The sequence below is a fragment of the Falco biarmicus genome, chromosome 5 (genome assembly GCF_023638135.1).
Source record: "Falco biarmicus isolate bFalBia1 chromosome 5, bFalBia1.pri, whole genome shotgun sequence".
Classification (NCBI taxonomy): Eukaryota; Metazoa; Chordata; class Aves; order Falconiformes; family Falconidae; genus Falco; species Falco biarmicus.
In genome coordinates, this window is record NC_079292.1 from 81,956,441 (window position 1) to 81,972,872 (window position 16,432).

Below are 16,432 nucleotides of genomic sequence, written 5' to 3' on the forward strand. Positions count from 1 at the left end.
ATCCAAAATAAAATACTAACAGTATATTGAAATATTGTAGCAGGTTCTGTCCAAGCCTCTTTTTGTTAATAGGGAAGTTCAAAAAGCACATATTCCTGCATGCAGCTTGTAAGGAAAAGGGAAACACATTCCTTATTCACTTAACATGTTAACGTACTCTCTATCTATGTATGCACCCAATGCTAATGTCTGCTAATTTATGTTAATGAGGGTGTAATCTGGTGCACAGTAGTGTACAGTACCGTAGTTATGGAAGTCTATCTAAAGAAGGATTCCAGCAGCCCAGGCATGGGACCCTCTGTGAGTATCTTCTCAAGGCCAAACACAGAGGGGATCTGCTGGGGACATGCCTGAGGCTGGGCAGCCACACGGACAACTGCAGAGGTTCCTTGCAGGGCTGCAGCCGCTCTCTGGGTTAAGACACACAGGGGAGCAATGCTCCTGTTTGGTCTGCAGTTGGTCACTCCCTGACCCAGGCCAGAAAAAAGGCAAAATAGTAGCTTTTCGCCACTTGTGTGTCTTTTGGACAATCTTCAGATCATGAGCTCCTGGAGGCAGAAACTTTTTCTCTTTTGCTTCACCTAAAGTACCTTGCATTCCCTTGCTTATTGTATACATTGGAAATAATGATAGCTGTCACTGACTCATTTTCTCTGTTACAGTGTGTGCCGTGGTCGAAAGTGGGAATGCACCAAAAATACATGTGATGGCACCTGCACTGTTATTGGTACAGCTCATTATTTGACATTTGATGGATTGAAATACAAGTTTCCAGGAAATTGTCAATATGTATTAGTTCAGGTAAGAACATGTCAAATGCCAATGCTGTCTGATAATGTATAAGGTGTTTTACATGAGGAGAGAAGTCCAGCATTTGGATAAATCACAGCAAGATGTTCTTAATTACTAAGCCAGATGTGTGGTAGGGGAGATCAGAGCTTGTTAATGACTTCAAAGATGCCTTGAGAACTTTAAGGTTACATTGTGCTCTATAGAAATGAGTTAAGTTGTCATGTGTCTAACTGGCAGTCATAAATCATATGATAGCAGCATGGTATAGGGGGGAGCTGTCTGAATCTCATCTCTAATAAGGGATTATAGATATCCATAAATCAGTCTTTCCTCTTCTCCACTAGCCTCTTTATCTTGTAGTGATAGCTTACTGTCTGACTGAGACAAGGAGTGCTTGGTGAACCTTCCCTAAATGCATTCAGAACACACTCTGCTTGTTCATTTTGGCAAAGTCATTGTCCTGTTCCATGCACCAACCTGTGTAGAGTGCATTGGTAATATTGATTTTCTTCCCAGCAAAGAAGAGAGGTGGATAAAGGCACAGTACACTAATATCAACCTGCAATTTGTGGGAGCAGTCAGAAATTTAGAGTTAAATAAGGTTAAGGCTTATCTACAGATGCAAATCATCATGTATTTAAAAATCTGTGTGCAAAAGAAGAAGGATTTACCTGAAAATTTGGGCTAACCCTAGATGGATCCACAGAACAGTGTTCTGCAGTTACAATGACGTGTTTCTTGGGTGGGCTACTATTTTTCCCGCAGACTGTTTTCATAGGCACATTCCTCCTTGCAGAGGAGGAATTCCTGGGGCAGGAAAGTGTGATAAACCTGTCTCTGGCTAGGTCTTTGAAATATGCTCCCACCTTGATGCCAGCTGGATTATCTTAGAGGAATGATCACTCTGACACTCGTGAGAGCTCTGTGTAAAAGTCTTATGGGCAGTAATAGCATACAGTACTACAAAACTACTTAAAACGAAAATGAGATCTGTTTTCCTCAAATAACAAACACAACCTACAGACAGAATCTTTTTCTTAAAGGCGTGTACTGAAAAAACCCTCAAACAACCTGCCAAAAAACTGAAAGGCCTGAGAGTCATGAGTCATATAAATATATTACTAACTCTCCATGCATCTCAGAAATATTTGACTTAAAAGAAAATCAATACATTAAACTATATAATTGCTCCCCAAGAAATAGGTTGACATCATTGTAATTATTATTCATGTACAGGTGGGAAAACATGGGCATAAAACTTTTTGCTCAGGACTGTGCAGCAAGTTTCTTTCTAACCTAACCTTCTAAGGTGATATATTTGTTTTATCATTAAAGCTTCAGACTCTTGTTTTCCACTGTTAAATCAACCAATATCTGTGTATTGAAATGTATGCTGTGCATATTGTACATCTTTAAAATATCACAGAAACTGTAATAGCATGGATTCTCCCTTCCAAAAGATACCCTGCAAAATATTCATATGTGTGTGTGTGTCACTGGCAGTGTGGCTCACTTTTTAAGGGGTGGACCACATGAGTGTCAACACTAAGCGCAAAATAAATCAGTATAGGAACAATTGGCATGCCAACATATATCCTATGCTTTTTCTCCATAGAGCTGTATGTGTTTTTCAAATGTTCCACATTAATGACTCATTCATTTATTTTCATCTGATAGGATTTCTGCAAGGATGATTCTGGAACATTCCGGATACTAATTTCAAATGAAGGCTGTGGCTTCACTGGAGAAAAGTGCACCAAAAGGGTTATTATTCTGTATGAAAGTGGGGAAATAGAGTTGTTTAATGGAAATGTACGTATGCTTCTGTTATCTTCCCCCCCCCCCCCCCCCGCCCTTTTTTTTTGGGAAAAGAATTTGATGTTGCTTAGTAAGATGAGGCATGAATGACCTCATGCTCAGTGGTTCTTAATCATAAAATGAACAGATGAGCAGGATTATAATTATCCACTTTGCTCCCAGAGGTATAATGCCATTTTGGTATTTCTGCTTGATGCCAACAAATTTATCTCAGATAAGATGGCTCTTCAATGTCAGCTCATATGAGGAATGTCCTTTCTAAACATGGGAGGTCTAAATCTATTTCAAGCTACTTTAAGTGCAAGGAAGAGCTAAGAAGTGACTGTCCTATGACTAGTAAAACTTGAGAGTTAATTTAGCCATCTGAAGGACTGACCACACAGGAAAAAAAGAAGTCATGGCTCTAACAAGCTGATACTGCAGAAGCAAATATCAACTGTCCTTTCCCTTGTTAAATTGTCAGATGGAAAATCTAGATGACAGGATTCTTCTTTTTTCTCCCTTTCCAACCAAGAAACACTTGAAGAATTGACCAAGATTCACTTCCACTTCCCATGTCTCCCTTCATGGCAGGAAAAAAGCTTTCCGAAGAGCAGAGTTCAGGTTTTGCCTTGAGGACTGTAACAATTAAGACCGTCTGTGTGTTCAAACATTACAGAGCTACAGTGGATCATAGTGTTTCAATCGCTTCGTTTTCAGGAATACTGTGCTCTGAACTGGCATCTGGACCAGAGATTTGCAAAAAACCGCTCTACGTTTGCCTTGTTCTGCAGCAGACAAAGCTGTACCAGGTTTTGTGTAGCCTGCAAATTGCTGGGTGCCACTGACACTTGACAGGAACACTTAAAACATGATCATTATTCGGTGTCTGTGCAGGGCATCTTGACAGCATATGGTCCATGTAGGCTTTTGGTTGCTGGAAGAATTGAACATAGGACATATTGGTTGCCCAAATGAATTCTTCATTTCTGCTGGTAAAGAATCCCCTGCCTGCGTGAGGGTGAATAGGAGTGCAGGGATCATTCCATAGAGCCAGGCTTTGTCTGAAATCTTTAGGTGACAGACTTTCAGAAAAGCTGTGATTGCATTTGGACACCTAAAGAAGGGCCAGAAAAGACAGGCGGTGATTAGGAGTCCAGCAACTCCAGCAACAAAGCACATTGGTTCCTGAGAAGAGTATGTCCTTGCAAGAGCTAAGTCTGCAAGAGCTAATCCTTGACAATTTGTAGCTGTCTTTCTAGAGAGTTTAAGGCTCAGTGTCATATCTAGAGCAGGTTTTCTTAGAAATAACAGCAACTGAAGGAGAGTTCAAGGAAAAAAAAAAATATATATGAAGACCCTTAGGCAAATTCTTACCCAGTCCTGACTTCCTACACTCCTTTCCCACAAGAATCCTTAGAAGCAAGCTGGAGAATCAAGTCTTTTTTTGCCATTAAAATGTTTTCAAGCAGTAGTCTTTTAAGATGTTACTTTTTTGAGAGCAGCTTTTAAGTAAATGGGGACTTAATTGAAGTATCTGCATGTTACAGTTCTGGCTCATGTTAAAAAAAAAATATCACAAAATCATTTTTGCTTTTTTTGAAGCAAATAAATTTGCCAGTTTGCAAGGTCAAAGTTTATGACTTCATGGTTGGGCAAAAAGCCTCCATAAACATAGAGATTCTGTATTTTAGGTCAACCTCCCAGTTCAGCTTTTTTCTCTGATTTTTGCCTCAGTTTGGGAAGACAGTAACTACTATATTTAGAAGTTAAGTGTTCGAGTGTGACGAGACTGCATAGTAATATGGGCATAGGAGAAGATGAAAAAGCTTTCAGTTTCTAAAATATGTTTTAATATATTCTTTCCTAAAGACACTGAAGGCTCTAAGGCCCTCTTTAGGAAATCCCTGTAGGATGTGAACTGTCTTCTCTCGGGATAAAGGTTTCTGATAATAAACCAGAGATGAAGAGAATTGAATTAAAGTGCTAAGCTTTTACTGAGTTGAGGAAGAAAGAATAGTGGGATGAGGAAATATTTTGCTCTCAAACTAGGGAGTGGGTGAGTGATTTTTGGGCTTCTCTTTTGCTCTTGCTTTAATCACTATTTGTACTGATTGAAAGTTTTCACCTGCCTCTTCCACAAGTAAGCAGTTTTCAGTTAATGCATTAATAGTGCTTAAAGTAACAGCCGTGCCAGACCTTTCTCTCCAAATGTTGTTAATAATCCTATTAGAGTTTCCATTGAAAGGGGATTATGGTGTGAAAGAAAGCATTTTAAATTAATCTCTTACCTTCTTAGTAGCTGGAGGTGGTGAATTTGCAGCCAGATGGAAAGAGAAAGAGGCACACAGGGGCAATGAAAGTGATGGAAAAATGAAAAGACACTGAAAGGAATCTGTCAAGATTTTTCCTGTTGGTGTAGCTGGGTTGGGAAGAAGGTCCTTCCTGACTTCAGGATCAGACTCTTGTCCTTCAGAGGTCACTGATGCATGTGGATCGCCCAGCTCATTTAACACTTAAAACCTAGCCAGCCCTTTTGTTGCTACCTTCCTCAGGAACACAGAATTGTTAGTTTCCTAAAAAGATGAAATAAAAATAAAACATAATTATTCAGTGAACCATTGACCAATTACTGAACTGATCATTAATGGGGAGTACTTATATATATAATAATAAATTATAATATAAATATATAATATATATTATAAATATATAAAATATAAAATTAAATATTATATTATATAAATTGTCCTCTTTATCAGCCTTCCTTCTGTTTAGCAGTCATTGATTTATGTATCAGCATTTGTGGTGAGTGTATGTTATGCCCTGGGAGTCCGAGGGACTTTCCCACATTCAAAATTACAGAAATGCAATGAGATGGAAATACCATACTTGTATTCAAATTTTCTGTTCAGAAGTGTTGTTTCTAAGGCAATAATTTATCCACAGCAACTTTTCAGTGTAAGACAATCCTGTATTCGGTCCCTTACCCATACCTGGCTTACAGCAAGTGCTCTGGAGCATCTGTATAGCGTATGGGAATTATCTGTTCTTTGAAGAAGAGCACATTCGGAAATAGCTGTTAACCTATGAGCACATGTCCCACTTGGGTAAGTGACCTACATGAAATAGCAATTAGAGACATGGTCAATAGCACAATGTGGTTTTTTTTGTTCAGGTAAACATCAAGATACCTCCTAAAGATGACAATGATTTAGAAGTCATAAAGTCTGGCCGTTATTACATCATTCTACTGGGCAAAAGCATCAGTGTGACCTGGGATCTGGCCATGGGAGTCTCAGTTATCTTAAAAGGCAATTTCAAAGTAAGTGTTTTTTGCTTTACTTCTTATTCTCACTAAAGAAGAGACTTTACCCTGTCTCTGGGGAATAACATTTTTTATGCAGACATGCTGATAGATTTCCATGGAATATTAGGTACTTGCGTGAAAACAAAGGCTTTTTTTTTTTTAGTAATACCGTAAGGGTTGCTTACTTTCCCAGTAGTTCAACTGTAAGGGGTAAATTCTGGGTCACTGGAGATGAGCTATAACAGAAGGGATGAATGTGTGGTGCCTCAGAATAGCTATGCCTTGAGTGATTTCTTCTGTATTCCAGAAGAGCAGTCTAAGGAGCCAGATTTAGTCATGATGGCAATAGGACAGTCATCTCCAGAAATAAAATGGGATTTGGGCACGCACTCCAAATAGAGCCAACAGGCACCACTGATCAGAACTGTCATCTCGCTTCCTGAAGTCCTTGGAGAAAGTATGGTCCTACTTTCAGCTAAACAGAATGGGAATAGGAGCTAAATGTTCTCCGAGAGAGACTATGTCTATCTTAGTGAACTTGGCAAGGCCAAGGATAATTCAGTTTTTAAGCCTCGTGCCATTAAAACACTAGGCTAAAAAGCCTTAACAAAACCCTAAGCCAGTCTACAGATGTAAGATTTATATATTTTGTGTTTCTTTCCCTGCAAGGATCAAGTGTGTGGTCTGTGTGGAAATTTTGATGGAATCCAAAACAATGATTTGACCAGCAGCAATGAACATCTTGAAGTAGATCCAGTTGACTTTGGGAATTCTTGGAAAGTTAATCCATACTGTGCTGATGTTGAAAAGGTAATTGCAAATGGACTGTGAAAACTAATTAATACCGGTTACAGTATCACTCAAGAGTGGGCAAAGAGGTTTGAAAGGATAAAAATAAGGAGAAATGAACCCCTTCCCCTACATTTTTGCCAAATAATACTATTTCTTGAAATCTGATAAAAGATCAATTAACTCACTTAAGGCCTCTGCGCTGCCTGGCTTCAGTTGAATGTTAAAATAGCCAATCTGTACGGTAAAGGCTGTTCATAGAGTTTGCCAGCCCAGATGCATGAAATCCAGGTATAACTGGAAATCTCATTTTAGAGCTTAATCTAAAAAAACCCCAAACAGCTGTAATTTCCAGACAGGGGGAGTTCAGATAAAAAAATTGTATTTTCCTATCCAAATTTCTGTATCCTGAATCTTAGTCTGTCTGTTTATGAACCACTGGATGCACAGATTAATTTCTTTCTATATGCTTCTTGATCTATTTTAAAGAGCATTCAGTTATTACTTTCAGATTGGAGAGGCTTGAACAGAAAAAGCAAGATACAGGAGGGCGTATAAGACCATATTGCCACTGCTTCTGACTTTAGAGGAGGTTACGTGCTATCCGAAAGTGTTATCTGTGCCCTGGTGCCAGAGATCAGGGGATTTCACGGGGTACTAGTTATGCTACATGTGAGAGTATACTTCTTTTCCGAATGCAGAGTTCTAAAAAAATGAAATTGAATAATAAATTTGTCTTGAGCTGACAGATAATTCTGGGCAAAAGTATTTCCAAACCAAAAGGTGAGAGGAAAGAACTGGAAGGCAACTTGTTTTGACATTTGTAAAATGAAGCATTTTATTCAGATGATGCTTTTAAGACAGAAAACTTTCTCTTGAATATTCAGCTAAATTTTCAGAGAGGGGGAAAAAAGGCCTATTTCAGACCTTTCCTTAAGATATGTACATTATCAGAACATAAACCAAATGATTTATTTTTGATCACATGAAATCTTTTGTGTTAGCTCGCTAGTTATGGGCAAGTGTGACATAGCCACAGTATTGTCTTGCTGAATATCACTTTTTTGATACAACTTGATTGGAGCACAGAAGTTGTGATAATGTGGAGTGAGACTGCAGGGTATGACTGGGAATGAGCAACTTCTCATTTCAGTGTAATAGCTGTAGGACGGAACCTGCAGACTGTCTTTGTGATAAGTGCTGTGTCAATACTACTGCTCCTTGTTCTTAGATAAATTCAATGGGAGAAGGAGAGACTACTGAGCCAGTCTTATTCAGCAGTGGCCTTGGGTATTGTCTGCTGAAGAACTGGTCATATTTGAGAATCTCGACGGCCTTCTGTAGAGCTGTGAATGATCATTTTTCAGGATGGATATTTGGTACAACGGGACTTCGTGTAATCAAAATGCCTATGTTAAAACTGCAGCATACAAGGTAGAGCTGGAGAAAATGTAGGAGGTGACCTACTTTGCGTTCTGCTGTGGCAGGATCTATGCCTGTCATACAACAGGCTGAAACTTTACTCAAAGAAGCAATTTCCTTTGTCATGAAAAATTGTCTAGGGCTAGTGAGTCTGTTACTTCACTCTGAAGAGTCCTGAGTTCCTGAAGGCAAGGCTAATGCAATGTGTACTTGTCTCTTAAAATATTAAGCCCAACCGGGAACAGACCTTGATGCCTCCACTGTGTAATGGAAACATAGTGAAGCAGGTGATGGTGGAAACGTCGTGCAGCATTTTGTCTGGGGATCTCTTTGAAGAATGCAAAAAAGTTGTGAGTATTGTGTCGTGTGTTTCACATTCTTCAATTCTGCACGATCTGTGCTGACACTAATGACAGCTGAGGGGAAAAATAAGGTTGTGCTGACAGCATACAGGACTTAGGGGAGGCTGACTAGTTGGTGTTCTCATCTCTGACCCTGTCGTGTAGTTGGTGCTTCATGGGAAAATGCAGGATACCACCTAGTAGTAAGCTACAGAATAACTTTTGCTTGAGGGAAATTTTGCTCAAGTCCCCAGAGACTGGCACATGAAGTCAAGCACAAGGGATGAGATTTGAGGGGAGGGGTAGCTGAACTAATGTAATGGCATTCAGACTGCATTCTACCCAAACTGCTGCACAAGAGGGTATGGGGACACGGCCCAAAATCGTATAAAGTTACTCCATATGAGGAATATTAAGGGACAATAAACTATGGTGTCTATAGCAGCTTTGAGAACATGGCCCAGTCTGAGTCCTTGCTGGCATTAGCAGAAAGATCTGCACTGATTTATCTGGCACTTCAACTCCTGGCAAATGGAGCAGCCAAATCATCTGAAGGTTATATGTCTACAAGAAGGAGATGAAGGGAGTCATTGAGTGTACTGTACCTCGTATTTCTCTTTTGTAGGTGAATCCTGAGCCCTACATAGATATTTGCATGTATGACACTTGTGCTTGTGAATCTATTGGGGACTGTGCTTGCTTCTGTGACACTATAGCGGCCTATGCACATGCCTGTGCACAAAAAGGTGTTGCTGTTCACTGGAGATCACCAGCTCTGTGTCGTAAGTACAGGGTAGATGAGGAAGTATTGGGTGAAAAGGTTCAAGCTTTTAATCAGTAAGTTGTTGGCTCAGATAGACTGTTCTCATCCAGCTTTGCTCCCACTTATGTCCAGAGAAGTTCACTCTAGTGGGACTGCACTAGCAGCTCACACTGACATTTCCAGTCCCTTTTCTGTTTATGTTCAGAGGCATACCTGGAAAAAACATTCCCTCAATTAGGAGATATAGTAGTCTGTGGTGCAAACAAATCTAGAGGAGGAAATGGTTTCTGTAATATACATATATTTTTTTAATTAAAGCTTAAAGTTAGTTGGTTTTTTTTTTTCAATTTTTTTCATCAAACCCAAGTATCTCTGGTTAGAGCAAGTATTTCATTATTTGAAAAAAGATGCAGGTGTGAAGAAGTGGCCTACCCTGGATGTAGTAAAAAATAATATAGCAAAATAAATAAATAAATTTAAAGATGGAAATCTCTTTTTCTGTATATGTGTGGTCCCCCTTAGACTGGATTTGGTGGTGTAGTTCTGAGAGGCATCACGAATGAGAGGCATGGTGAATACACTCTGCTTTGATTATTTTTTCCTCTGATTCTTTTACTGCCATAGCACAAAGCTGTGAGGACCTGAATAAACAGGAATTAGATTATCAATGTGAATGGCGATATAATACCTGTGGACCTGCTTGTCCTATAACGTGCCAGCACCCGCAGCCTTTGGAGTGTCCTCTGCAGTGTGTGGAAGGATGCCACGTACACTGTCCTGCAGGTAAGTCCATCTTTTCCTTTAAGGAATTACTTACCTTTTTTCTGCTATGCTTCTGGTATTTGTTGGTATTGCTGTAGAGTTTTTTGGATTTTTTTATCCCTAAGTGTTCCTATTGCATGAAAAGAGGTCTTACAGTCCAGAAAGATTCACAGATTTGTAAGGCTGGAGGTTGCAAAATACTTAGATGTAGCAGTTAATTCCTTAACAGGCTTACTGACATGTTTTCACTGCAGTTTCTTACTGCATAAGGAGGAAGGCCGTTAGGCACCCTGGACTGAGTTTGTGAACTGAGCACAGTGTGCTGTGCATGCCAGGTGAAGGGCATGAAACGGTGCCTAGAAAAGGAGAATGAAATACTACCAGCAAAAACAAGAGCAGATAAGAATGGGGTGATAAGAAAGGAAGACAGGAGGATGAGGGGCTGTGTAGCAACAGAGGTTGTTGACTGTAGTTAAAGTAGGGTACGAATTTGTGTTGAATGCTCATAAGTGCTCACCTTCAGTGTAACTACTGCAGTAGCAGAAACATGTTGTCTTGACCTGCTTACTATCTCCAAGGCTCTCGTGCTGCTGAGAGAGCCTAGCAGGCATCCTTCTGTGAGCTTGGGTTTCCAGTTTAACTGTTCCTGACAACAATCTCGTTGAAAGGTGCAAGGGAATAATATGGGAAATACGGCATGAGAGAGAAGAAAGACAAACAGAAAGGGAAAGAGTGAAAGACAAGTGAGATCCAAAAGGAGAGTGAAAACTCAGATGAATAAATAGCTCCTAAGGGCAGAATGAGGAGGCATGAAGGCAAAGAAAGTAGGTATTTTAAGACCCAAAATAGCTATTTTGGGCCCTGGTATCTCTGATTAGAGTATGGTAGGGGATACTGGGAGAAATAAATAATACATATGTAAAAAGAAAAAATGCCATTTTCTCCTGTCCTCTTCAATGCTTTCTTCTAAAGACATATTCCCCTTCTGTATGGTACTGGCAATTGCAGGTTATGCACTGAGTTAAGCACTTCCAATATCTAAATAAAAGTGGTTATGAAGAAAGGAAATATTACCCTGTGTCAATCTGGCAGTGGCCGTAACACAGCACAGTATTCAGAACACTTGAGCACAACTCTGAAGCCTTATGTTTTTCATAGTAGGGTAAATGATTAGTTTTGCAATTCAGAAAACCTGGCATCTTTATACTACCGTGCTGTTTTGAAACAGGGAAAATACTTGATGAACTGTCCCTGGATTGTGTCAGTTCTGAAGACTGTCCCATGTGTGCAGTTGGAGATGTCAAGGTCCCGCATGGAAGGAGAATAGTTTTGAACAGAGAGGATCCACAGCACTGTCAATCTTGGTATGATGGGATTATGCAGTGAAACAGCATGCTGTTCAGTAGGATGAAGGGAGGGAGATGAAGCACATCCACGTGAACACGTTTTTGGACGTGACTTTTAATGTACTACTGAAGATGAAGCTTGGAAACCATCTTTTATGTCAAGAAATAATATTTATTCACATGCAATCACATACAATGTGATTCACATACATATTCACATACAAGCTGAAGCTGAAGTTTTTCAGTGACAATAGGGGTTATAGGATGTCAGCTGAATTTAAGCAAGTAAAGTTCATAAATTTATTTCAAAAAAGGCCTTTTCCCATGTGTAGGTGGCCCTGCTGGCTTCAGATATTCCATTTCTTTTTGTGTAAGGTGTGATTCAACAGCGGTAAAGCCATCAGACTCTTCTCTTCTGCCAGTACTAAAAAAATCCTACATATAGTACAAGATCTGAATGTGCACTCAGTCTAGAACTTGCTGAGATTATTAGCAGTTGGAATTGTGTACTATTGTTGGAAAACCAATTTCCTCAAGATTTTAAGATGATCTCCCATGGCCTGGTCCTGCATGCATGCATTTCAAATACGATGAAATTAAGGGCAGGGTGCACCATGCTGTGCACCATGCAGGATGAAGGCCTTCAGCTGCAATGGGGCACAGACTGATTTTCATTCTGTACACTGCCCAGTGGCATATTACGCCATGGCCTGGAGTATCGGGAAGTCTGGCATTCTCCAGATGTCTAGACCCTTTATGGATACTTTCAGTAGTCACAGTGCTGTGAATTACAAGGGGTTTTTCCATCTTCTATTTTGACCGTATTTAATAGAAACTGAGTTGTAAAACTGCAGCAGCTATTAGCCTAGACTAACGCCTTAGCTCCAAGTGCTCTGAACCTCACAGAAGCTCTGAATGGGTATGAACTTTGAATTCCTGGCCTCTTGCCAGGGCTGGCGTATGTCTGTCTATAAACCCAGGGTATAAGACTGTTAGGCTAATCAATTAAATATATATATATATGTATTTTAATTGTATACACGAAGAGCCTTGAATTCCATCAAAAGGTCAAAAAAGAGCCTTCACAAATGAGTCTCTGTTCCTTAATTTTTGTAATCCTTAATAATAATTTATCTTAAATGTTGATACACTGGCTGCTGCTCACAAAAGATTTCAGAACATTAGGAAAACTTACCTCACTAGGGAAACATCCTTTTGCATATCTGTCACCTAATTTAGATGCCTACACCATCTGTACAAACAATAGAAAATATTGCACAAAAATGAATTTTATAGCAAATATCCAAAGGAAATTGGAAACTAGAAGAGGTTCATTCATATTAGGATTAAAATAATAAATCTTCTGTTGCTATACCTTAATGCCAAAAGTAGCTGTGTGTTCTTCAATTAGGAATACACTAAAAGCAGCTTGGAAAGAACACGGTACTTAAACTAAGGTGCTACGTGTAAAGTGGAGTCTTTTCTTGGAAAAAGGGCAGCTTCTTCCAGTATTGACTTGCTTAATTTGTACACTCTTGGTTTTCTCTGGCAGTGAAAACAAGCATTTTTTGGTCCTTGCCCTTTCATAAACTTTTCCTGTTCTGTTTCTTGGACTGTCCAGTACAACAAGGAAAATATACTGACTGAGTCTGTATCACCCTGTGCATAAGTACAGTCACGTTCTTTGCTCTGATAAGTGAAGAGGGTCATGCAACTAGGAATTAGAAGGGCAGAAGTGTTAAAGCCTTACTGAAGATAGAAAGAGATGAATTATAAACAAGTCCCTAAAAGGTGGAGTGTGGCAGAGGTGAAAAATCTCATGGTGGTACAGAAGGACGAATAGTGGAAAAGGCAGAGATGGAGGAAAAAGAAAAATGAGAGCTGAAATGGAAAGGGGAAGAAAAAAATTTAGTAAGAGAGGTGAGTAGAAATGGTGAGGGAAGACATAGGACTAAAAAGCTATAGGTGAAATACGACATTTAATATGAGAAGAGGGACTGAAAAAGAGGACATGGTAAATAACAGTAAGATAAGAGAGACATAAAAAAAAATGGAGGATGAATGTGTGCCAAAGCTGTGTCCAAATTAAAATAATATCAGGAAAAAGAAGAGGAACATAGAGCACTGTAGAGGTAGAAACAAAGACCTCCTTATGGAGTCTGTTAAGTCGTATCAGAGCTAAAAGTGTCTTTCCTACTCTGGGATTTTACTTTGTGTTAGCTGCCTCCAGTTTGCCTCATGTTTTGCTTTCTTATGAAGCAAACCAGATCTGCCAGTTCAGTCCACCAGTGGCTTGTAGGCAGCTGTGTTGCTGAAGCTTAGTGGGTTTCTAGACAGTTTCCAGACACAGATTGTACATATTCTGCCAAAGGCTCTTGTAAGGAGTTTCCTCTGACAAACAAGTCATAGTATGTCACGTTTCCTGATCTAAACAAACATGCATTAACATACAGGGTTTAGCTGCACAATACCTTGTGGGGAGTTGTGGGGAAATGGGATGGGGAAAACATCCTTCACATCATGTTTTGGTTTTGTTGTGTTTTTGAGATGTTTAACAGTTTCCGTATGGACATTATTTTATTATATGTGGGTGACGTTTATTATAAGCATTGATTTTTTTCCACTTAAATTTGGTGATTTTTGTAGTCTGTGTGAAGGGAAGAACTTAACCTGTGTACCATGTGAGCCAGGGGACGACACCCTAATACCGACAACACCTGCTCCAGAGGAGGACATTGAACTACCACCCAGTGAATACTCATGTAGCAAGATGATGGACTTGGCCTTTCTAATGGATGGCTCTAACAAGCTGTCAGAGGAGGACTTTGAACAGCTGAAGACTTTCATAACTGGCATGATGAAGAAACTCCACATCTCCCAAAAGAAAATCCGAGTGTCAGTTCTAGTGTATAGGGCTGGCCCTACAATCTATCTTGGCCTTAAAGATATCAAAACAAAGTCCCAGATGAGAAAAATTGTCCAAAGCATAAAATACACAGGTGATGAAGTAGCGTCCGCTGCTGAAGGCCTTAAATACACTGTGTTTCACGTGTTTGGAAAAGCAGAAAGGACCAATGCTGCCAGAATTGTAGTGCTATTTATAGCAAGCAAATCTCCAGGAAAACTCCGCAGCCTCCTGACAGCTTTGAAGAATAAAAACATTGCAGTAATACCTGTGGGGATTGGACCGTACGTTAATGTGGAGCAAATCAGGTTCATTGAAAAACAGTCACCAGCTAATAGAGCCTTCCTACTGAACAACATGTTAGAGCTGATGGAAAATCAGGATCTCCTCATTGATCATCTATGTGATCTTGGACCTGAAGAAAGTTCTCTGTTACAAGCTACATCTCTTCCAACAATATCCAGTGTCCTAGCTCCCACGTGGGGACTCACAGCACCACCCCCCTTTTCAGAAAAGCCCACTCGCAAAAGGTTGGACATTGCTTTTATTGTGGAAGGATCTGACAATGTAGGGGAGGAAAATTTCAAGATTGTCAAAAAGTTCCTCGAGAGGGTGGTCACAAGAATGAATGTGGGACAGGAAGATATTCATGTTACAGTCATGCAGTATTCAGAGACTGTGACTCTGGAGTATTCCTTCAGGGAAATACAGTCAAAGGAAAGTATTATTGAGAAGGTGAGGAGCATACCCTATCAAGGAGGGAAGGCTACTAACACTGGGAATGCCCTCGATTATATTTCCAAACACACATTTACAGCAGTGAATGGGGGCAGGCAAGATGTTCCTCACTTGGTGTATATGGTGTCATCCAGTCCTTCCACTGATGTTATCACACGACCTCCCAGCAGCATAAATGTTATTCCCATAGGCATAACCCCCAATGCCAATATTCAAGAGCTCAGAAAGATCAGCCAGCCTAATAACCCAATTATCTTGCATAGTTATAGTACACTTATTGAAGAAGCACCTGAATTAGTGCTGCAGTCGTGCTGCTCTCGTAAACTTTGGACAGAAATTCCAGGTAAAGTTGGATGCATTTTCTGTGTAATTTGCTTTTTCCTCTGTCCTGTCTCCTCCGTTTCCCCCTCACATCACTGAAATTTGAAGGGTTCCCATATCTCATTTGGTGTTTTGTTGTCCAAATGCCAAGAAAAGAGCATTTATCTTCACTGGAGGCTGAGAATGCTGCCCCAGTTCAGCAGTACCAAGCACGGACCTGCAGCCAGCCTTCTGCAGGTTCAGCAGTCCTTGGCTCCATTGCTTAGTAAAGTACAGTAACTTTCAGATAGGTTGGAGGGTTACAGACAAAAAAAAGTTATTCTCATCTGCCTGCCTCAAGCAAGTGAAATTATACTTCCTTTTTCCTGAAGAAACTTCATTTTGTGTGTTTGTTGTGTTTTGTTTTGTTGCTTTTTTTAGTTTTTTCCCTGGTAGTGGTGGTGATGTGGTGTGTATTTTGTAGGTTGGTTTTTTTTTTTTGTTTTGTTTTTTGTTTTTTTTTTGTATTGGTTTGGTTTGGTTTTGTTTGGGATTTTTTGTTTGCTGTTGGTTTTGTTTTAGTCTCCTGAGAGTAAAATAGCATTAGTAGAAAAGCAGGAATTGAAATACCCATGTATCCCACTGAATATAAATCTCAAGGTTTTCCCTAAAGAGGCATCACTTATGGCTTCAACTGATCGTTATCCTGCTTTGCTTTCCCAAAATGCAGGTATCTCTGCCCTTTCTGCTCCTACCAGTAAATTAGCAGATGTTACTTCTGGTTATCATGCATAAATAACCTCCCCCCATCCTCCTTCCTTAGAGTTGTGCAACAAACCAATGGATGTCATGTTTCTTCTGGATGGAAGTTCCAATATTGGAGCATCAGAGTTTGAGGAAATGAAAAACTTTGTACGGGCTTTTATTGAAAGGGTTGAGATTGGTACGTATCTGTCTGTTAACTCAAACACATAAAGACATTTTGTATTCTTTTGCTTATACAGGACAAAACAGCTGCTCAGTAAAGGTTTTTTAATTTTTATTTTTAAATTACTTACTCCAATCCTTCAAAAAAATTTAAGTTTATACTGGGAAAATCAATCTAGTAAAGCTCTTGGTTCAGATGCAGTTCAGTTTCCTCCCAAACCAAGCTGTTCTGGTTCAGGT

At 39.7% G+C, this 16,432-nt stretch overlaps 1 protein-coding gene across 1 annotated transcript in view; it reads left to right on the forward strand.

Annotated features, from left to right (window-relative positions):
* The window catches only part of VWF (von Willebrand factor), a 144,130-nt gene that overhangs the window by 60,476 nt on the left and 67,222 nt on the right, over window positions 1–16,432 (forward strand). The window contains exons 21-30 of the mRNA XM_056341104.1: window positions 663–801; window positions 2,470–2,604; window positions 5,768–5,914; window positions 6,569–6,709; window positions 8,341–8,460; window positions 9,077–9,233; window positions 9,839–9,997; window positions 11,205–11,340; window positions 13,969–15,308; window positions 16,089–16,208. Coding sequence (XP_056197079.1) covers window positions 663–801; window positions 2,470–2,604; window positions 5,768–5,914; window positions 6,569–6,709; window positions 8,341–8,460; window positions 9,077–9,233; window positions 9,839–9,997; window positions 11,205–11,340; window positions 13,969–15,308; window positions 16,089–16,208 — 2,594 coding nt within the window. The remainder of the gene's footprint in view (window positions 1–662; window positions 802–2,469; window positions 2,605–5,767; window positions 5,915–6,568; window positions 6,710–8,340; window positions 8,461–9,076; window positions 9,234–9,838; window positions 9,998–11,204; window positions 11,341–13,968; window positions 15,309–16,088; window positions 16,209–16,432) is intronic.